The 23,265-nt window shown below is 36.2% G+C and overlaps 1 protein-coding gene across 5 annotated transcripts in view; it reads right to left on the bottom strand.

Moving 5' to 3' along the window:
- LOC121417408 (aldehyde dehydrogenase, dimeric NADP-preferring-like) overlaps positions 1 to 23,265 on the bottom strand; it is a 34,087-nt gene that overhangs the window by 9,286 nt on the left and 1,536 nt on the right. For 2 of the 5 annotated variants that reach the window (XM_041611106.1, XM_041611101.1), the window contains exons 2-9: positions 16,906 to 16,972; positions 16,504 to 16,637; positions 11,620 to 11,692; positions 8,147 to 8,290; positions 6,963 to 7,058; positions 6,244 to 6,379; positions 5,241 to 5,326; positions 2,730 to 2,893 (exon numbers count right to left, since the gene is read on the bottom strand). In XM_041611106.1, coding sequence (XP_041467040.1) covers positions 2,730 to 2,893; positions 5,241 to 5,326; positions 6,244 to 6,379; positions 6,963 to 7,058; positions 8,147 to 8,290; positions 11,620 to 11,649 — 656 coding nt within the window. In that variant the 5' untranslated portion in view covers positions 11,650 to 11,692; positions 16,504 to 16,637; positions 16,906 to 16,972. Of the gene's footprint in view, positions 1 to 2,729; positions 2,894 to 5,240; positions 5,327 to 6,243; positions 6,380 to 6,962; positions 7,059 to 8,146; positions 8,291 to 11,619; positions 11,693 to 16,459; positions 16,638 to 16,905; positions 16,973 to 23,265 lie in introns of all 5 variants that reach the window. The other 3 variants (XM_041611102.1, XM_041611103.1, XM_041611104.1) reach the window with 3 other exon arrangements.

Raw genomic sequence — 23,265 nt, 5'->3', positions numbered from 1 at the left:
AGACTGCTGAATGAATATGGACTGTAAATGAACAAGTGACACTTTCCTGATTGCATGACTTCGAGATTATTTTTTTTGTATTTAACAAGTTTTTACAATTTTTTGGCTTTTGACACTTTTTTAAAAAAGAAAATTATGTCATCTCATGGTTTCGTCTTACCCTGCACACCTACTGGTCTCAAATGTATTGGAATATCAACTCTGGCGTAACTAGTTAACGTTTATATTTACATTATTTGGAAAATTGCTAAACCACAATTTGCGTACATAAAGGTTACATACATACTTATTTACCATATAATCAATGAAATGAAAAGCGAAACTACTGGGTTTATGGAATGTAAATTAAAACAATAATTAAAAAAATACAAGTTACCATTGACAATGCATTTATAATTAAATATTGGCGTTAATTGTAATTATATCTTATATAACTTTAATTTATTCATTGTATATGAGGTTTCCATTGCTTGATGACTTTATATACATGTAATACTTCTCGTTCCACCTCTCTCTCTCTCTTCGTGCAATATCTCACATAAATAAGCCTAGTCACTGGTGTAACTAATTTTAAGTGCAATTAGGGTCCATATATTTTGAAATTCTGTTTTATATAAATGCTAGTTTTCCCTATTTTATTAGTAGTAAAGTATTTTATCAATAATAAATGTAAAGTCCTAATGGTTTCCTCTGTACAATTTTGATAGTTTTAACTTTACTCATGATTTTTTATGAATCGAATCTAGTTTAATTTATGCCTTGTTATACCGAAGTAAGAACTTAGTATTTTTTATATATAGATTTTTTTCATGTCAAGTATTTACAGGGTCATTTTCGTGGTGCACTTTGGATGATTGCATTCAAAGTTAATTTTCTACAGGTACCCCATTTGGGGTGCCTGGAAATGTATTCCTCCTTGCCGAAATTAAGTGCACTGCGAGAGTGACCCCTTAATTTTAATTTAAATTCCTATGTTAATACTTTATATTGCTTTTTGTCTTTGTAATTGTTTTAATCTGTAATTCATGTTCATTTCAGTTTTTACTGCGAGACATGATGTTTTTAATAAAATCCATTTATCCATCTATCTATATCTATCTATCTTTAAGTTTTGGATGAGGTCTGATTTGAAAAGCTGCAAAACGAGAAGAAATAGTCATGAAGGGTCAATACAGAACACGATTCTTTCGTGTGTCAATAGACGTGAAAATCCATTCAAATCAAGCCCCTGCTTCTGTTGTGATGGTTCTGTGAGATAACATAGTTTGAGTTGTGGTTTGAAATACCCATGTTTGTTTGTTTGTTTATTTTGTGTTTGCTTGTGCAGAGGTTTTCTTTGATTCCATATCAATGTTGATGTTAAGGTGCATGAAAACAAAAGAAACTGCTGAGAATCTCACTCATCACTACTGAAAAAAGAACAGTGACTTTCGATCTTGTGTCATTTTGCAACTTTTGAATTTTGACCTTGCCCCACATTTCAAGGCACTGCACCTCCATTTGAACCATAATCATATCATATACATGTACATGTAGAGTATCATTTTAAAGGAAATTAAATGATACATTCATTGATATTAATCACACATTGATATTTACTAAAACCGATGAGGAATTATCTATCAAAGTCAAAAGAAACTGCTGAGAAACTCACTCATCCCCACAGAAAAAAGAACAGTGACTTCCAGTATTATGTCATTTTGCAACTTTTGAATTTTGACCTGGCCCCACATTTCAAGGCACTGCTCCTCCACGCGAACCATAATCATATGATGTAGGGTATCATTCTAAAGAGAATTAAATGATCTATTCATTGATAGTAATTACACATTGATATATATATACTAAAACCGAGGAGGGATTATCGATCAAAGTCAGATTTCCAAACTTTTTTTGAGGAGTTTAGAATTGCATTTATGAATATGGAGGGAGGAATAGATGGATGGATATCCATCTATCCCGCCCTACCTCCCTTCCTCCAGCCATCCATCCATCCTTCCCTCAATCAGTCCATCAGAGCGAGCGAGCGACCAACCAACTAACCATCCATCCAACAGTTCAATCATCCATCCATTCATCCCTCCCTCCCTCAATCTATCACTTCATCCATCCAACCGTCCGTTCATCAATCCATCCATCCATCCACCCTCAATCCATCCATCCAACCGTCCGTTCATCAATCCATCCATCCATCCATCCACCCACCCTCAATCCATCCATTCATCCATCCAACCGTCTGTTTATCCATCCATCCAACCAATCATCCATCTATCCATCCATCCCTCAATCCATCCATTTATTCATCTATCTATCCATCCATCCACCTAAAGATCCATCAGACAACCAATTCATTCATCCATCCATCCACCCACCACTTCATTCATTCATCCATCCATCCATCCATCCACCCTCAATCCATCCATCCAATTGTCCGTTCATCCCTCCACCCATCCATCCATCCACCCTCAATCCAACCGTCCGTTCATCCATCCATCCATCCAACCGTCCGTTCATCCATCCATCCAACCGTCCATCCATCCATCCCTCAATTCATTCATCCATCCATCCATCTACCCTCAATCCATCCATCCATCCACCCACCCACCCAAACATACATCCATCCACCCTTCCATCCATCCATCCTCTATCAATCCTTCTTTCCACACTAACTTTCCTCTCATCCTCCATCCATCCTTCGATCATTCTCTCTATCCATTTACCCCTCTTACCATTTTCCCCCAAGTTCCAGGGTTACTGGAGTAAGGTGTTTCGCGGCTGCCATCTGCACGATCTTCCCTATAGAGGTACTTCCTGTGAAGAAGATATGATCAAACCTTTGCTCAAGAAGCGCCGTTGTCACCACCGCATCACCAGTTACCAACTGGAAACAACTCTGTAAGGAAGAAAGAATCAAAATAGTAATCTACTTTCAAAGGACAAGTCCACCCAAACAAAAAGTCATTTGAATAAAAAGAGAAAAATGCAACAAGCATAATATTGAAAATTTCATCAAAATTGGTTGTAAAATCAGTTGTAAAATAGGAAACTTTATAGAGTTCTGCTTAATTTCACAATACAGTTATTTGTACACATCCTGTTCGGTATGCAAATGAGGAGACTGATGGCATCATCCACTCACTATTTTCTTTGTATTTTATTATATGAAATATGAAATATTCTAATTTCCTCCTAATTGTCAAGTGAAACAATGATTAATTCCTCCCTGAGCGTAAAGGAATTAGCACTGTTTAATACTAAAAGGTTCAGTCAAATATGTAAAAAAATGAAATATTGTCTAATTCAAACAATGAAAAACAAAAGAAATGTTGAGTGGAGGACATCATTGATTGTCTAATTTGTTTCATGAAAAATAAGCAAAACTTAAATATGTCATAACTTTTATGAATTTTTATAAATTTTATGTCCAATTTTGATTACATTTTCAGTGTTAAGCTAGTTTAATTTTTCTGTATTTATTCTAATCAAAATTTTTCTGAGGTGGACTTGTCCTTTAAGAATATATGATCAAATTTCTGCTCAAGAAGTGCCGTTGTCACTACCACATCATCATTTACTAACTGGAAAAAAAAATAAACAAGAGTCAAAATAGTCTTAAATATAGGCTTTATTTTGCTACCCATTATCAAATCTTTAAGTTCATCAATATTTAAACAGATTTGTGGCTTGAGACTAACTTAGAGTGGTCGGGTATTTGAAACCCACTTCGGTACTAAAAACGTTTTCCTATCTCGGATACAATTTTCTAGATTATCACAAGGTGGGAGGGGGGGGGGTGTTGAGTGGATCTTTATCTTCAGTGGGTGATCATCAAATACAGTGTTGAAATCTGGTGTTGGTTTTGGGACAACACCAACACCAGCTACAACAACGTACTTGAAATCACGGTGGTGTTGGGATTGACCTCGGAAAACATGACGTATTTCCGGCAGTTTGTGTTGAGCTTGGTGCTGAACCGAGCATTACAGCTGGTGTTGTCGATCTACCTGCAATTTCCCTATTCACCAACACCAACCCCCGGGCATTGGGGAAATCGTGATTTCAAGTTCGGTGTTGGTGTTGAAGAACTGTAGTTCACGAACAGGAGGCGAACACGATGAAACACCCTCGTATAATTATCTATTACAGTTACATGTAAGATGAGCGCAAATCATTAGAGTTTTACACATTTTAATGAAAAATAATATTTATGCTTTCTGTTTATTGCAGTGATTTAACCTGTGCATTCTGTACGATAAGATTTTACCGCAATTTCTTCCCGATTTCACTTTCGTCGTCAAGAATTTCTCGCGTAAAGTTGAGATAATCAGCAGCGCAGCGCAGAGGCGTGACGTCATAGGATATCGATATCGTGATTGGTATTGTTCCTCTGAACTCAGCTCGTTGTTGGGGCTCGGTTCAGCAGCCTTTTTACGCTAGATGGCATATGTATTTAAAAGTAAAACAGAGTTATGTCTTGCCAAAAAAAGCAAAGCGTGTACAAAGGGCAAGCCCCTAACTAAGTTTCATTACAAAATTACAAAAAAAATATTGGGTTGTAATACTATATAGAATATTAGTTTAAAAAAGGAAACAGTTTTTGTGCACAGTACAAAAACTTAACTCACTGATGGATCAAGTGAGAAAGTATGATGTTTTACAATATTAGAGCGAGAGGGAGGGGGTAAGGTGGAAAACATGACGTATTTCCGGCAGTTTGTGTTGAGCTCTGGTGTTGAATGTCGTCTGCTGAACCGAGCATTACAGCTGGTGTTGTCGATCTACCTGCAATTTCCCTATTCACCAACACCAACCCCCGGGATTGGGGAAATCGTGATTTCAAGTTCGGTGTTGGTGTTGAAGAACTGTAGTTCACGAACAGGAGGCGAACACGATGAAACACCCTCGTATAATTATCTATTACAGATACATGTAAGATGAGCGCAAATCAGAGTTTTACACATTTTAATGAAAAATAATATTTATGCTTTCTGATTTATGAAAAAAATGACTTTTTAAAAAAAAATACAAAAAAATAACGTTCTATTATGCTGTAATAATGCAAACTGTACTTAAAAGTGTCAAGTGCTGTATAAACAATAATTATTATTTAAATGAAAGAAGGCAGAAAACAGGAGAAGCTACTTTGGCTAATTGCAATTTTAAGAAGAAAAAAAAAAGATGTAACACAGGCCAAGACTTCTAGAAAATCTTCAATTTCCCCGGTAGAGGGAGATACTCACAGTGTCCATGTACTTGGGGAATAGCTCTTCAAAGAGTTGAGCAGTCGCGGGACTGACCTCAGAGGGTTTTATGATAGCGGTGTTACCTAAGGATGAAAAGTAGAGGATTATACCACTCTCAAGGCTTAATCTGTAATCAGACATTAAGTAGAATGAATTCAAAGACAGAGTTTAGTTGTCAGAATTCATCGGCAGACTGATTTATGAAAAAAATGACTTTTAAAAAAAATTTAAAAAATAACGTTCTATTATGCTGTATTAATGCAAACTGTACTTAAAAGTGTCAAGTGCTGTATAAACAATAATTATTATTTAAATAATATCATTGTCATTACTATTATTTTCATAAATATTATCATTTTATTATCATCATCATCATCATAATCAACATCATCACCATCCTAATCATCAACATCTTCATCATCCATTATCATCCTCATCATGACCATCAACATCATCATCATCACCATCATTCTTATCATCATCATCATTATCATCATCACCATCTTCATCATGACCATCAACATCATCATCATCACCATCATTCTTATCATCATCATCATCACCATCATCATCATCACCATCATCCTCATCACCATCATCATCATCCTCCTCATCACCATCACCATCATCATCATCACCATGACCATCATCATCATCCTCACCATCATCATCATCATCCTCATCACCATCACCATCATCATCGTCATCCTCATCACCATCACCATCATCATCCTCATCATCATCACCATCATCATCATCCTCCTCCTCATCACCATCACCATCATCATCATCATCATCACCATCATCATCATCATCATCATCATCATCATCACCATCATCATCATCACCATCATCATCATCACCATCATCATCATCACCATCACCATCATCATCATCATCATCATCATCATCACCATCGTCATCCTCACCACCATATCATCATCATCATCGTTATTATTCTGTTACAAAACAGTCATATCATACTTGGCCCAGGTCTTACCTGCAGCTATAGCCCCTATCAGTGGATGTATGGGAAGCTGGAATGGATAGTTCCAGGCCCCAATAATCAGGACCAGACCTAGTGGATCCCGATTGATGAAGCACTGCTTGCCTACTCCTGCCATTGGTATAGCAACCTTCATGGAGGGAGGGAACGTAGGAACATATAGTGAGGGAGGAGAGAAACAAACAAATAAATAAAGGAGGGAAGGAAGGAAGGAAGGAAGGAAGAAAGAGAGAGAGAGAGAGAGAGAGAGAGAGAGAGAGAGAGAGAGAGGGAAAGAAAGAAAGAAAGAAAGAAAGAAAGAAAGAAAGAAAGAAAGAAAGAAAGAAAGAAAGAAAGAAAGAAAGAAAGAGAGAGAGGAAGGAAGGAATTAAAAGGAAGAAAGGAAGGATTTGTCACATCTTGAAAGGTTCATGATGACAGAAATTTGATATAGCTAATACTTGGGTAGCTTGTCATACATGACATCACAAAACAAGAACCGATATTCATTGCATGTACATGACTACTCTGTAAACTTTGCATGTGTTAGACCGTTGGACTGTTTCACAATGTCATATAAACCAAAATTGAATTCTAAAAAAAAAACATAACTCTGTTTTTCTAAGATGGATTTCCCAAAATCTTCACCAATACTTTTCTTTTGTTTTTCTTTTCTTTCAACGTTTTTAGCTAAAAGCAAAACAATTTTAATGACAGTATGTTCTATTTCTCACCTTCTCCGGTTTCATCCATTGTTGTAGTTCATTGATCGCCAAGATGCACTCATTGTAACCAAAATCTACTTCAAATGTAACAGATTCAAATTCAGGCTACACAAAGGAAGAAGAAAAACATAATGTTTTAATAGTTACATGTACACTGGTTGATAACTTCAAGTTTGCAAAGCTCTGATGTAAAGGCTTGGTCCCACTGCACTCAAGGATAAAAAGAATCTTGCCATCCTTCGGGAAACATGTATCTGTTGTGTGCTCTTTGCATACTACATGTTTCATACGCCCTTTATCCATCGAGCATCCATCCCCTGTGATTTCATTGTTTTCCCATTTTGTCTGGAGCGGATGAAAACAGATGGAGGCACCCCAAAATTTTGCTTACGTCCACTGTATTCATTATGAATACCTTTTGTGCCAATCGGCCAGAGGGACCAGGCCTTACAGTACAATACATGTACATGTCTGAAAATTCCTATATTGTGAAGAAGCAACAACAAAAAAGAGCAATAAATTCAAAATGCTAATATCACTTTCTTTAATATATTTATTTCACATCTTTACACTGAAAAGAAAAATAATTGACACTCCCATCAGATCAACTTTTTTGGTAAATTTGCATAATAACATACCCCAAGGATCACTGGCGGATCTAGGGGGGGGAGCCATAATCAAAATTTGTAATGTAAACATACCGCTTTCACCCAAATGTCTTCCCCCCTTTGAAAGTTGGGATTTTTTTTTCAAATGACCCCCCCCTTGGAAAATACTGGATCCACCCTTGCCCTTAATTTTCTTTTTTCCTCTCTGTATCAGTGTAAAGCTTGTTTCATTTTTCTATTATCATGCAAATCAATTCTCAAGAGGTTCAACCTTTAAAGGTGAAGACTAGGGCCCCATCTTGCAAAGAGTTATGATTGATCAATTCAATCGTAACTCTATGGAAATCCATCAGTTTCATAACTTTTTCTACAGGAAATTTGCAAAATGTCCTAGGTGAACAAAGGAGATCACACCAAGTTGTCAAGAAATCAATTAATTTATGGATATACATTCATATCTAGATTTTTTTTAATAAACATGAATTCTATATGTTGACTTTGCTGGCTTTCCATAATTGCGATTGATTGGATCAATTGCAACTCTTTGTAAGATGGGCCCCAGGTCTTTGTGCTGAGATTACTTACCTTCCTCAAGTCTTTGTACATCGCATCAACAAAGGCCTTCTTGTTTTCTGCTATCATACGTAGCAGGTTTTGAAGATGTTGTATTCTCGCTTCATAAGACCTCGTCTTGCCCTCGTCAAAGGCTCTCCTGCACTTTTCAACCATCTGAAATTAATTATTTTCAGTATGTTTTTAAAATTTTGATTACTCATGTCATACGTCTAAGCTTCATTAACAAGATCCATATACTTTCAAAGTTATGACATTTAAAAAACTTAACTTTGGTTGGGAAAATGTGACATTGAGAGGAATTTTGGGGTATAAGTGTGGACGGATTTATTTCACACAATTCAAATGTGCTGAATCGGATGAGACCCGGGGAGCGTTATCAACATTTTTGGTTGACAAGTTGTCAGATCTGATATCTTTCGTTCAATTTGATTGGCTAAAAGGCACTGTTACTATGGTAACTGTCGGATAAAACATAACTTGTCGGATGAATCGTCGGACAAGCCTTTCATGAAATGCTCCGCTGTTCCCAAGCCGATTTCCGATATTTTGACCATCTAATTTGCATAAACAAAATGACCATTTAGAATTGTATTTCTGCAATATTCTTTTTATAATATTTGCTTTCACAGACATGGAAAAAACAAAATCTTGCAAACCTAACATGAACAAAACAGAAAAATTGGTTATTCTTTTTGGGATTAATTAATTAAGCAAATGTATGCATATTTTGCAATATTATGCTATAATTTGGTAACTTACATACATGTACATGTAAGCTCAACTGTAATATTAGTTTTGGTACAAATAGCATTCCCATCATCTTGAATAATTGTACAGCCTTTAAAATATACATTAATATCACAGTCAAGGAAATGTATTTTCATGTTCTTTGAATTTCTTATGTATTTCTTTGTATTTTCTACATTTTGTTTTATACATGTTTTATACATGAATGGGTACCCGGTAGGATTTTTCCTGGAACGCTTTAGCGCCTATTAATATGGCGGCTCAGCTACAGCCGGGGTAATAATATGATACCAATTATCAAAGCGCAGTAGAGTATATGCACATAGTAGCTGCGCTATATAAATGGACCTATTATTATTATTATGTTTTGTTATCAATAACTGCTTATCAACGGCAGGCAAATATCAAGCCTCACTCATTAAAGGTATTGTTTAACTTTGTGAGAAGCCGATTTAAACAATTCTCAAACCAAGATGAAACATGTGTACAAGTGCATGTATTTGAACTAATAAACCCTGAAAACAACCATTATTGAGAATGAAAAGCTAAAACTACAAGGCAAACCCCAATTTGTAAATAGGCGTCTTATAGACGCCTAAATAGTACACATAACTGTATGGGATGAAACTAAGATGGTGTTTCCGGTCACTTTATATTTCAATTTTTGAAGCACTACATGTAAATAATGATTTTCGAATGCAATTTTTTCTGGGCTTCATTTTCAGAACATATCAAAGACACAGGTGACAAGTGTGACCTAGCTCAGATTTTTTAAAAGTCAAACCAATGTTAACCAATCACTTTAAATGAGTTGATAATTGCTTTACCACAAGTTCCAATTTGTATGAAACACACACAAACACATTAACCCACACCTACATTAGATAGGCCTATGCCCAAAATAAAAAAATCACACTGATGCTGATCAAATAATCAGGACAACGTCCAAAGTCCATGAACCTACAACAGAATACAATAAATATAAATCGATAAAAAAATAATCATACTAAAATTAGATTTCTTGAAATAGAAATATCAATAATTTCACAGATCATGTCCATGATTAGATAATAGACAGGCCTACTTTAGTAATTACCAAATAAACGTGTGACTTTGATTTGCATCTATTTAATTTTGATTAAAAATATACAAAATACTAAATATACAAAATTATTACCAAGCAAAAGTTAAAAATTATAATGGAATGGGGAACTGCGAAAAATGCCAAGAAGCCTTGTTCCCAAAACATTATATGAAAAACATTGTAAGTATATCAACAAAGACAATTGAGAACAAACAAGTGAAACGCTTCTGGCAGTCTCGCCTGCATTAGGTGATTCAATATAGCATTTTTACTTTAAAAACAGCTATAAAATAATTACTCAAAAAAGAAAACATTCATGTGATAGTTAACATATGTCCAATGTCCCAAAATGACTTTTGGCCATGATCATGTGACCCAAGACATGTGGAAAAACAATCATTCATATTTGATTACCCTTACATCTACATGTATGTTTCATGAACTGAATGTGAGATACTTCCAAAAGACATTGAAATTTTAATACTTGACAACCTAACTGTATAAATACCAATGACTCTGTTTATAATTTTCAGGCTGATGATGAGGTGCGACATCTCGAAACATGTTCTAAGTTATGATGCCAATTCAACAAAATACCTCCAACACAGCAAAAGTTCATTGACCTGAAATGACCTTTGATTCTGGTCATGTGACCTGAAACATGCACAAGATATTCAGGGATACATGTCCAGGTTTCATGAACTAGGTATATACTTTTTAAGTTATGATGAAATCCAAAAAACAATTAACCTTAGGTTAAGACCTGGTGGGTGTTTCATAAAGCTTTTTGTAAGTTAAAAGTGACTTTAAGAATGACTGGTGATCCTTTCCTGTGGTAAATGGTATGTTCATTGGCAATGGTTAAACACCTAAAAAAGGATCACTAGTCATTTTTAAAGTCGTTCTTACAATGCAAACAGCTTTATGAAACAACCTCCTGATGTTGACGCTGCCGCTGTCGGAAAAGCGGTGCCTTTCGTCGCCGTGAAAATTCCCATAGGACTGTATTCTGAAGTTCAGTCCAGTTTAACCTAGACCACCACAGTCTTACAGTGCGATATTAAGGTTATGGGAAGCCGAAAATAAAATGGCTAAAAACCCAACTAATTTAGCTAAAATATTCCCAGACAGTTATGAATAATATGAGTAATAGATAATCTGATAAATTGAACTTGTACAGCTTAGTGATTTGTTTCACAATTGGCTTTCCATAGTTAAAATCAATTTTTAGATCAATCCCGACTTCAGAATACAGGCCATAGGGTCCGTTCCATATTGTAACACAATGTAAAATATTTTGGTTAATGAGCTCAAAAGGAAAGGTAGCTCTGAATACTTACAAACAAAATCATCCTTAAAAAGGACAAAAGCCATAATATAAACAAAAGATTTGACAAAGGGGGTGTTGCAAGAAAATATTTGCGATCAATCACAAATATTCTGTCGCAATTTTGCAATTGATTGATCACTTTTAACTCTAGCATATCAGATTATACTCCTTGTTTCATGGAGCAGATTAGCAATCAATCACAAATTTGCCATTAATTGCACGGCATGTGCTTGATTTCGGGAATGAAAATAGACTTGCGATTGACCTTGCAATGCTCAAAAAAACATATTCACAAAATTAACTAATCTTAAGAAATCTTACCATCTTTGCATCAACTCCAATATCTGCCATTCTAGCAGAAGATTATCACGGACCAGACAGTATTCAGAAGGAACTGTGTTTCACAAGAACAAAGATTAAAGAGAAGATTAATGCCAACATTCATGTGTTTTTTTTTTCAAATTGTAGTCAGTAGTTCAGTATTAGAGCATCTTGACATGACAGCCTGCACATGAGGTGGTTTCAGACCGCCTCGCAGTTCGTCAGTTCCAGGTATTCTCTGATCAGGAAATTTACCCCGATTAGAAAATACCAGGTATTTTGGTAATGTGAAAGCAAACTAAGCATGATTTCCCCAAAAGAAAATACCAGCTAAATAGTAGGTACTTGGCAAAATTACGAGAACTTTCAAAGGGATTTTTCCGAGGTCGCAGGTATTTTGGCAATGTGAAAGCAAGTTATGGGAACTTTTAGCCCAGCGTGTCGTTGGGCGCGGCGCTGTGGGTGGCTGCTGGGCTAGTGATTTTGAATCGTGCGCCTTGCCTGCTTATCAGATCATACTGCGCATGCTTGTAACTTCAGGAACTTATCCCGAAGGGTATGTTTCGGGGCGGTGTGAATGCAGGAATAATTAATGGGTATCTTTTAGCCTAAAAAAGTTCTCGTAACTTAAAAGGGATTCTTATGATCGAGGCGGTTTGAAACCATCTATGTAGTCATCTTTGATCATTGTTATGATTAGGCCAAATTCAAGGACCACTGTTATCAGCATAATTTTCATTTCATTTTCGTCATCACCATTATTATTTATTGTCAGGAGAGGCGCCGATTCAAATTCCAAAACTGGGATTGTCCCAGAAAACAAGGATATCCTCATAAACCAAGACCAGTGGTGTCTTGATGAATTGAGATTCTCCTTGCTTATGGGGATATTTTTTTCTATTTACCCCTGCAGGACATAGGGGAAAGAGGGGTAAATAAGGCCACCTGTTAGGTTTAAGCTCACTGCTCAAGAATGGTAGGGTCAAATTGGATTACTGTCTGTGTATTTTTTTTCATGTATTTCAATAATATTTTAATTTTTGATAGATGAATGAGGATACACTTTTTGTGTTAATACATGATAGTAATGTATTGATATGTATAAGAATTGTAAGAGCAGTTACATTTATTCCCTCATATTACCTCTTATTTCCTCTTTAAGGATATTCATAACATATAATGATTAAGAATATTCCAGAGTGTCTCAGTAAAGCTTTGTTAGGCATGACTATTAATGAGTAATTTTTGTTATTTCTGGAATGTACAAAGATACACAATTGAGACTCCTAGTGGTAGTGGAAAAGGACAATGAGATTAGCTATGTTGTTTACATTGTTAATTTCACTGAGGTCATTCAAGAGTCTTCTGGATTAGACTGCTCTGGAAATTGGCAGAATGTGCTTTTTAAAGACAATACTAGAAGCTTCCAGAATAGTGGAAATTTATATAAGCTGGCAGTTTCTTCAGTATATCAGATAAAATTCAGAGTTTCACACCAAACTTAATGTCAGAGCATAGTCTATTTCCATTTTAGGAATACAACATTTATCTTCTGTAAAATTATTTGCATGCCATCAATGAACTGTTTGATGTTACTTTGAGAGAGGAATTCTCAGTTTTGATCAAGATCATCAACCTGTTTTAATGAACGCTTTTCAACTTATGGATTGCTGAAATTGACTTTTAATCATCATCAACGTCGTCTTCACAGACATTTCAACTTTTTAACAGTGACTCTTGTTATTCATCATGCTTCAAAATCAATATCATCATCCCGATCATTGTGAACTTTAATTTAAGGAATCTGTGCCAACCAACTTTGATTTTATCTGGATCTAATCCTGTAATAGGTCCATGATTCAATACAGAACTATCATGACTTTGGATTGCACATCTAACTCTTCAAGATATGTAAGATTTTTTTTTTTTTATTAAAGTGTATGATTGATCAATTTCCTGTAATAAAAGAAAAAAAATAAAACTAAATTTTCATCGTTATTTGTTGCAGTATTGTAACAGTGAAAGTAAGTACAGATATATACATTGCATACAATTGCTTAGTAATGGTTTGTGCAGAATACTAGAAAATAAGGGTCTAGACCTACATGTACCGTAGAGGAGTAGACCAAAAAAAATTCACAATCTTTTTAGCAGTGATTAGAACTAAATGATGGCTTAATACATTTCCATTTTCTTTGGTGCAGACATAAAGGGTAACTAACGACAGTTCGTGTACGTGAATGGCGCGCAATCCGATATCCCTGGCTCCGTGGAGATTAAAGCACATAGTGAATTGATTTAATCTATAGTATAGGAGCCCCCCCCCACCTAGAGAGCTCCAGAAGATTACCATAAGCTGCCACAAGTAACAGATACTAACATGGATACCTTCAAGGTCGCGGTACCACAAACAACCAAATTGAAGAAATAAAAACATGCACTCACCTCAATTTTATCATATTTATGGATGAAGGTCTAACAGACCGCAGAATCCTGACATAGACTCGGCCTAATTCGTACATGCGCCCTTGGTATATTGATCGGCCAGTTTTGTCAGTAGAGGCGAACAGCCAATATGGAAGACTCTCTCGCCAATACGGGAGACAATCTCCCATATTGGAGACTTGCTTGGCAAAAGAACAATGTAAACAACCCCCCCCCAAACATAATTTTTTCCACCCAAAATTTTGTCTCACTGAGATCAGAAGCCCATTTGTTTTGTGTGTGGATGACAACAAAAATCCTTAAAACAAAAAGTAGACGGTAAAAAGGGGTAATTTTTCAAGAGGAATCTGCTGATCACATTTTTATTTGCCGCCAAGGTAATCCTATTGCAGCAATGCAAACAAAGGATATTGGTCAACCAAACTGGAGATTGTCTCTAAAATTAGATAACAAAACATTTTTTACAAAAGTCTCTGATATTGGAGATAATCTCCCATATTGGTCATGTGCCTCTACCGTGTTTGCAATTTTAAAAGCGAGTGATCAAACACTGCCCTTTTCCCCCCTTTTTGAGGGTCTGGCTACTGACTTGATGTTAGGATTCTGCTGACCGTTATAGACCTCCATCCATAAAATTGAAATTGAGGTGGGTGCATGATTTTTTTTCCTTTAATTTTGGGTACCCCAACCTCCAATCATCCAGGAACGAAGTTATACATGTACATGTATAGCAAATATAAGGACACACTTCTTATGTCTCCTCCACTGATTTTAGAAAATATTTCTCCAAAACCCCCTTCTATCGCTCTCTTTTTATTTTGTTAGCTACTTATTTCCAGTTGGAACTTGGATTCGAACCTTTCACTGCGGAAAGAAGCATCTCTAGTCTGTCCCTTTACTCCCTGAGCTAGCAGGAATTGTTGAAAGCCATTGGTTTCATAACACGAAAATCAACCGATATTACGACTAGTCTACTCTCCAAGAGTAATGGGTAGACTCTTTCTATTTTTCTGACTTAATAAATCGATGCCATGGGAATTACACACACTCAAGATTTTGACAGAAGAAAGCCATTTTTTGGTATGTAATCAACCTTTTCTTTCTAAAGTTATGTTGATAATTCTTGACAAAAATCCTCCATATTTTCTTTTTTTTTCAATTTTAGTGGAGGGGACATATGGAAATCTTGCCTTTTTTGTTCTTTGATTCTGGGTGTTTCAGGTACCCCAACCTCCAATCATTCAGGAACAAGGTTTATAGGCAATATAACCTCGTTCTCGGCAGCATACCAGGCATTGGACAAAATATTAATTGCTTCTCTTCCTCCACATCCCTCATCCCAAGTATTACTAACTAATCCCACTCGATCAAACGTCAGAAGTGTATAAATAAATCATCTCTAATGTAAATAAAAAGGGCAAATACATTTAATGAAATAAAACTCACCGACTTTTCCAGCGTGACAATTGATCTTGTCAAGCGCTTCTCTGGTGTTCTATGGTGTCAAATCGAAGAATAAAAAAAATCACAAGAAACCAGACAGGTTTATCATCCGTTTGGACGAAACCTTGCCCCTGATGCATTCTGGTAAGGAAGTCTCGATAGCCTCTATCAAGACAACTTGGAAATTTTATTCTCAAAACATTGTAATCTTTTTTTCTTATCTTTCAGGCTTGATATCACTCCCTATGCTGAGCGAGTAGATCTATAATTAGCGCATATAATGCCAAAGTGCACTAAGAAGATAAGAACATATTGTAGATAAGTGATATTCTGAAAATGTTTGTCTTCATGTTTCATCTTTCTTATCTAATATTCATGATAGCTAGAGGGTTATCACATCTCTTTCTGTCTTTTTTCTTTATTTTTATGCATCAATTTCTTCTTTTTTTTTCTTTAATTTTTTCTGCATTTTTATTTTCCTTTTTCCTTTTTTTCTTTCTTTCTTTCTTTCTTTTCTCTTTGATTTCTTTCTCGCTCTTTTATTTCTTTGCCCTTTTTCCCATTGGCTTCTTTCCTTCATTTTTTGTTCTTCCGTAGTTCCTCTTTCATTCATTCATTCATTCATTTTTTTTACTTTTCCCCCTTTTTTATTTTTTTTTCCTCTACATCACCCTTTTAAATGCCGGGAGGCAAGGTAGGATGTAGTGAGATGACGGGGTATAAGTAGTGGTTAATCAGTCTATATGGATAAGGAAAATAAAAGATGAAATGGATTATGAAATAGATGACGCAAGCTTTATCATATTTTTGTTGACGACATAAAAATTTGATTGTTTTTTCAAGTAGTACAATATCTACGTCTTCATCAAACATAGAGAGTGCATGTAAAATCGGTGAGTTTTCTTTGGATGGAAAGGTTATTATTTTTTGTAATACCTACATTCGCAATTACTTTCTTTTTTGATAAATTTTAAATGGATAGCAAGGGATCTCTACCTTGATGCAGTTGAGGTCGAGCGATGAGGCTGAGCCGAAGATGATTGTCGGGCCGATCGATGTCACAGTCGCGGATGCCGGGAGGCGAGGTAGGTTGTAGTGAGATGACAGGGTATGAGGCGTGGGTCATCAGTCTATTTGGGAAATAAAAGAAGAAATGGATAATGAAATAGATGATGCAAGCCTTATTATAATATCTTTGTTGACGACATGAAAATATTATAGTTGCGCAAGTAATCCAATACAAGGATTTTCTCATAGAGTATATCAGTTTAAAGCGATGTATAAAAGTAAAATCTAAATCATTAGAATTTAGGCGCTAAATTTCGAGAAACACAGAATAAACCAGGAAAATAACATTGGATTGAATCATTGACATAACGTAGTATTTTAAACTGTTACCTGTTTGTTGTCAGATTGAAGTCCCTATGATGGGTATAGGTTCCCGAAATCGGGTATGGTCCAGAATCTGTTTCAATGAAATAACCAAATAAAAGTATGATAATATCTATACGATATCGATAAAATATTGCAATTTTTCATTATCTACTCTGCACATATATGTCAATTCCGTTGCTGCTATACATTAATTTAAACATCATTGCACAGTATCGCCAACCCCGTTAATTTTTATTTGCAGAAATAAGAAACTATTTTTAAAAATATATAAGTACTATAAAAATTAAGCTTTTCGACTTACCTTATTTTCTTGAAGTCCGAATCGCTGGAAGTCCATTCCAAAGTTTTTTTGCAGACAGGCGATTTTGTGTTAGATTTTTTTACGGAGAGATTTCCCTTTCTTCTTTTTTTGTGCAGGCGGTCCACATTCATCTTCGGATTGAACTTCCTCATAGCCGTCCGGCATAAACGCATGTCTCATCGATGTAATATCTGCCCTTGCCTTACTTGTGGTGGGTTCACTTGCTGCATCTATGGAAAGGAACGAGGATTGTTCGTCACTGACATCCTTTCGGGCATAGGTGTGGTCACTAAGGATCGTCTGTACTGCCTTATGTATGTCCGAAGGGGCGTGACGCACATCATATATTCTGTGGATGCTGATTTCGTCCACCCCAGGGCCTTGTTTGAAAGTATCAAACAGTGGTTTGGGAGCAGTTAGCCGGGGTAGTCCAATTCCAGAATACACTTGTGCCAGCAAGAAGAACTCTCTATAGATATCAGATAACTTGGGCCCTTTGTGGAAGTTCCTCCACATAACTTCTGAGAGGTGGGCCTCAAAGTTCTCTGTAGTAGTTACGTGAATGTGGTGGAAGTGTTCTTTAGCGTGGGCCCTACTGCCCTCGATGAAGTTCGTATCTATTTCAATTACTTCGTTTGTCTCCACGTTCCAGTATTTCTTTTTGAAACTTTCCGTGTGGATGACAGAGAAGTGCTGATATCCCTCTTCATTCAGCTTCCTATAGCCAACCCAGCCGTTTGTGTATGTGGTGCTCCCTGGAGGCTGGAGCTACACGACGCTTGATAATTCTCATTAGGGTTTCTGTACAGCGGTTCTGTACAGGATACAAAATTCCGTTCCACTAGTCCTACAACCCAAATTCGATGATACTTAATCTTTCTTCCAAATAGACTTTCGTCTATTTCAACAATTCCATGGAATTGGTGTCCTCCCATTACTATTTCGTCCCACGTCCACTGAACGAATAGATCTCTCAAGTATTGTGCCCAAGTGCAAGCTGTTGAGTATGCAATACCACTTTTCTGAGCACAGACTTTTAACAAGTGTCCATCAAGAAAATTGAAAATAAACATCAATACATCCGGAATAGTATGATGCATCTTGGTAAAAAACAACGAAATCCTGATTGGTGTCTCATGATTTCCGTTTCTCGTTCATCTCCACGTCATACCATCCAGTCACTTTCTGGGTCTTAGTTCACATATTTGCTTGCATAGTGTTGCATTGTTGCAGTGTTGCATCCAGCAGCAATACTCCCAGAAATTACATTTTGGCGCGGAAGCCCTCCTCGTCCATGTAATATTCCCTGGTGAATTAGCCATGGAACCCACTTGGAACTATCTTTCCGAAAAAAATCGCACAAGAGCCGTGGATTCTGAAAATCCTCCCAGTTTAGGGTATCAGTTGGCGGGGTCTGTTGTTGATACCACCCTCCTTGCTTCCTTGAAGTTGAAGGTGTTTGCTGCTGGACAAGATCCAAATTTGGCCGCCACTCTCAAAATAATTGAAGGCCTCAATCATTTAAAGCCAAATGAGGAGTGAACATAATTGACTTACTTACCAGAGTGAAGAATTGATAACAATTTTATTCACGAATCTATGTAAATGACTTACCATTCGTGTATATTTCCTAAAGTCCGCCCCCTAAACTATCAAAGCAAAAACGGACCAATCCAATCATCACTTACCACTGATTGATTGATCAACGTGGCTCAATGAAAGATTTTATGTTTGAATAAGTTTATGTGTAGCCTAATCATATTAGGCCCACCCCTTGCGGATGTACATGATTCGTACAGAAAGTCACATGCAGTTAACGGCCCACCTACGTGCCCTGAATCGGTGCCACCTACCTCTGGGTTAATGGTTGTTGATGCTGAATTACCCAAAATGGTTTAGATATTCCAAGTATCTATAGATAATTGATAAGAATCTTCGAACATGATGAATGCCTATCAATTTAAAGCAACAAAGGCATAATTATACATTGTGTGTCCGGTTGAAAATAGGGAATGTCTAACTTAGTTGACATACTCACTTCAGAATATCGGGCCCACATCCGAAAGTGTAACGCCTGCCTCACTTTTGAAGTCATGAGTAAAAGAATGAATGTTGAATCCACAAAAAGAAACAAATGTCGCCTTTCAGAATCTCCTTTTGAGTTATGTGGCCAATTAAAGTTATAATACAAATGACAATGTCTCTGTTTATATTACATGAGCTCCGTTCACTCAGAACACAGTAGGCCTACATGTAAAGTCGTCCTGGGTCCCGTAACACAAAACTTTTGGGCAATTCCACAGGTTGGTGGACATGAGCTTAAAAATTCAAATTCAATATTTTCTTGAATTTTTTAATACTTTAAGTCCTTCATACATGATAGTTTCAGGAACAAGAAATAAAAAGTTTATTTTCATATGTATACTTTGGAAAAAAATGGTCAAAAGTTGTGTCTTCCATTGTGTACCAAAATACAAGAAAAATAGTGAAAAATGAAATATGCCTTATTACCATTTTGTTGTTGCAACAACATACCACTTTATATATTTCTGAAGTTTAGAAGAGTCAAATTACTTAAAATACACAACCGCTTTTCAAGTAAATTTGTAGTACTCGTTCAAAAATAAATATTGCAACCTGCTCAGGTGATGTAACGTGAGTAACCGAAAAAAATGACTTTGTTTTCTGAGAGAAAAATTCTTCACAGTTAATTGGTGGGATTTTAAATTCTCTTCCTTCAAACAATCTTTGACACAGTGATGACTATCAAAATCATTAAAAAGTACAATTTTTTTATAAAATTGATGAAGAAAAACTGTAACGTGAGTAACCATCATGTAATGTGAGTAACCAGTAAAAATTATTCAGTTCGGTAACATTTTCTGTGGGATGTCAAGTTTTAAGTCTCATGGTGAGTTGTGAAGTTATTTTTGATTAATTAAAAGCAAAATGAGGGTACATCTCTTTGATGCGACTCTTTGTTTATCAAAATATCAGTGGTCATACAATCACACAAAAAAAATTGAATATTAGTAGAAGTATTCACAATGCGAGAGTGCATTAGTAAGACTTGGTTTTGATTAACCAAACTTTAAAGAGTGTTTGAACAACACATTGAATGCCCTTACCTGTAACCCTATCTAGGCCGGGGTATGTTGGGAGTTGATATGGCCCAGGGGGTGGGGGGGGAGGGGGGCTCCCAGGCCCCCCTTGAGATCTCGGCCATTGGCCGCACGATCACGCCGAAAATTTGCGTGCAGGTTGTCTTGGACATAATCTACAATACTATACAGTAATTTATTTCATGCAAATTGGTATTGAGCGATTATGCTAATTTATGCATAATTAGTAAGCGAAATCATACTTTTCCCTCCTACTCCCTAATAAAGCTCCAATTGTTCCAATTTTTGGTATAAAATTTCTTTTAGATGTTCCTAGCAATGAATTTTACACACATTATTGAATTTTTAATGACATGTGTGTTGTAAACCATACATGGACAAAATGTAATGTGAGTAACCGTAACGTGAGTAACCATATTATCTGCACCCCAAGTAAAATCCATGTGTTCTTTATTTTTTTAATTATATACAAAGTTTGTCTCCCTAATATACTTCTTTGAAATGGATATAATCAACTTTCATAAAAGCCTTGTATGAGGAGACTTTTCACTTATGTTGACTTTTCATTTTATGCATGTCCAAATCATGTAACGTGAGTAACCGACACATTCCAAAGATTTGCCAGGAGCATAATAGAATTTCCCAAGTTTTGCTTTTATACGAAGGATAGTCAGACTGTGTACTTTGTTGTGATAAGGAGATGTTTAGTTCCTATCAATAATAATGGAGTTACAGCTCCAAGTATGAGTCAAGGTGTCTCCAAATGTAATGTGAGTAACCGTGGAATATCCCTTTTCTAATATCCCATACCTCAGTCCCATATCTCTTAAGGGGGTCGTACGGCAAGTTAAAACCAGCCGTTTGAATGGGTGGTTTTTCTGTATCAGTTACGTAATAAAACGGCTGTTTTCGAATTGTCATGCGGCTGCTTTAAGAAAAATGTGACTGAAATACCATTCTACGGTATAAAAATTGATGATTACTATAAGGGCGGCGTGGGTATTCTAAAAGGTGATGCACGACAATGAACATTGATTTTCTCACTTGACTGATTTATTTAACCAAATGTGTTGTGTTCTGACTTAGGTTTACTTGAAATTTAGATATTCACCTTAAAGGGGAATGAAACCTTTGGAACAAATAGGCTTGTGTAGAAAGAGAAAAATCAAAGAATAAGAATAAAGAAAGTTTGAAAAAAATCGGACAAATAGTGAGAAAGTTATGAGCATTTGAATATTGCAATCACTAATGCTATGGAGATCCTCACATTGGCAATGCGACAAGGATGTGTGATGTCACTGATGAACAACTTTCCCTTTGGTGGACTGTAAAATACCCTCAAAATGTCCCTTTTTTGCTTTTTCTTATGATGAAACAAACTCTTTATCCATGATGTATTCTTAAAAAATATGTATTACATGCCCTCATGTAGACAGAACACATGATTTATGGATAGATAAAGAGGCAATTCTAGTGAAATATATACTAAAGTAATGGGGAGAGTTGTTCACAAGTGACATCACACATCTTTGTCGCATTGCCAATTTTCTATCTCCATAGCATTAGTGATCGCAATATTCAAATGCTCATAACTTTCTCATTATTTGTCCGATTTTTCTCAAACTTTTGTTGATCTTTTCTGTTTTCACACAAGCTATCTTGTTCCAATGGTTTCATTCTCCTTTAACGGCGTCTACTACGATGAGTGTATATCCGTATTCTTCCATCTAGATATTCATAACGTCGATTCGAAACATTCCATGCATATAAATTGCAATTTCTACCACTCCTGCACATGCCAATTAATATTGCCCATTCATAAATAATTTCAGGATTGAGTCCGCTGACGAAACAAAATGTACAAACTAATATTCTATCCCAATGTCGCAAATCCGTCTTCCAAAATAATTTTCTAATGAGATGAGGCCACTGTGATGCACATCCGATAATATCTTGAATGTCAGTCCAAATTTGAAATATTTTTCGATTTCTCTCAGCAGAGTCTCTATCCATCTTCGCCCAATAAATAGGCCTATCTACGTCAAGCAAGTAGGGTACATAACAGGGGTCGCGAAAGTGGGGGGGGGGGGCTGAGGGGCTTCAGCCCCCTTTTTTCCAATACCGTGTACAAAAACGGTAAAATGACCATATTATTTGTATTTTTTTGCAAGGCCGGTCAGTCCTTTCCCCGGCTTTCCAAACCGTGCGTGGCTCTGTGTGAAGATGTTAAAACTGTGAGTTTCGTTGAATGTTTTTCGTTCATTGGAGATTTTTATATCACCTAGAAAACAACGGAGCAAATGTTTATTCTTACATGAAAAAACATTCACTTAACGTGTCTTAGAACACGCAGCAACCATCACTATATCACACAAGCATCAGTTTTAAATTGAAATGTAGAGGTTTGTATAGGCCTACTACAGATTAAAGACAATTATGACGACACGTGAATAACTTTGTATTGCTCTCTTGCTTTGTGTACTCGCTCACATAGATTTAAAAGGAATGTGACATGGAATGAAGAACACCTGCACAGATGTAGGCCGACTTGTATTCAAGTTCAAGTAACAAAGCTACAATCCTTGTGTAGGATGGTTATATTGTCATTTTGCTATTTTGTTTATTTCTTTATTCTTCAGCTGTTTTACATTTCTGTTCTGTCTAGACTTAGTTAATTTGCATTTCTTTTCAGCATTGCCCTTGCAGTCTGAACTTAGGTTATTTGAGTTTAATGATATTCAGTTGTCATTCATTCATTCATTCTTCTCTGAATGCCTTTCCTCCAATTTTCTTTGTCATCTTCATTCCTTCTCTATTCTCTCTTAAGGTGTTCCACTCATTCCATCCCTCACCTGACTCCTTAGTTTCTACTTCCATTATTACATAATCACCAGACATCTTTGTCATCTCATCTCATTCCTTATTGGTTTATCTTATGAA

The sequence above is a fragment of the Lytechinus variegatus genome, chromosome 6 (assembly GCF_018143015.1).
Source record: "Lytechinus variegatus isolate NC3 chromosome 6, Lvar_3.0, whole genome shotgun sequence".
Classification (NCBI taxonomy): domain Eukaryota; kingdom Metazoa; phylum Echinodermata; class Echinoidea; order Temnopleuroida; family Toxopneustidae; genus Lytechinus; species Lytechinus variegatus.
Note: the sequence above shows the minus strand (reverse complement) of the source record. Positions and strands in the feature narration are given on the sequence as shown.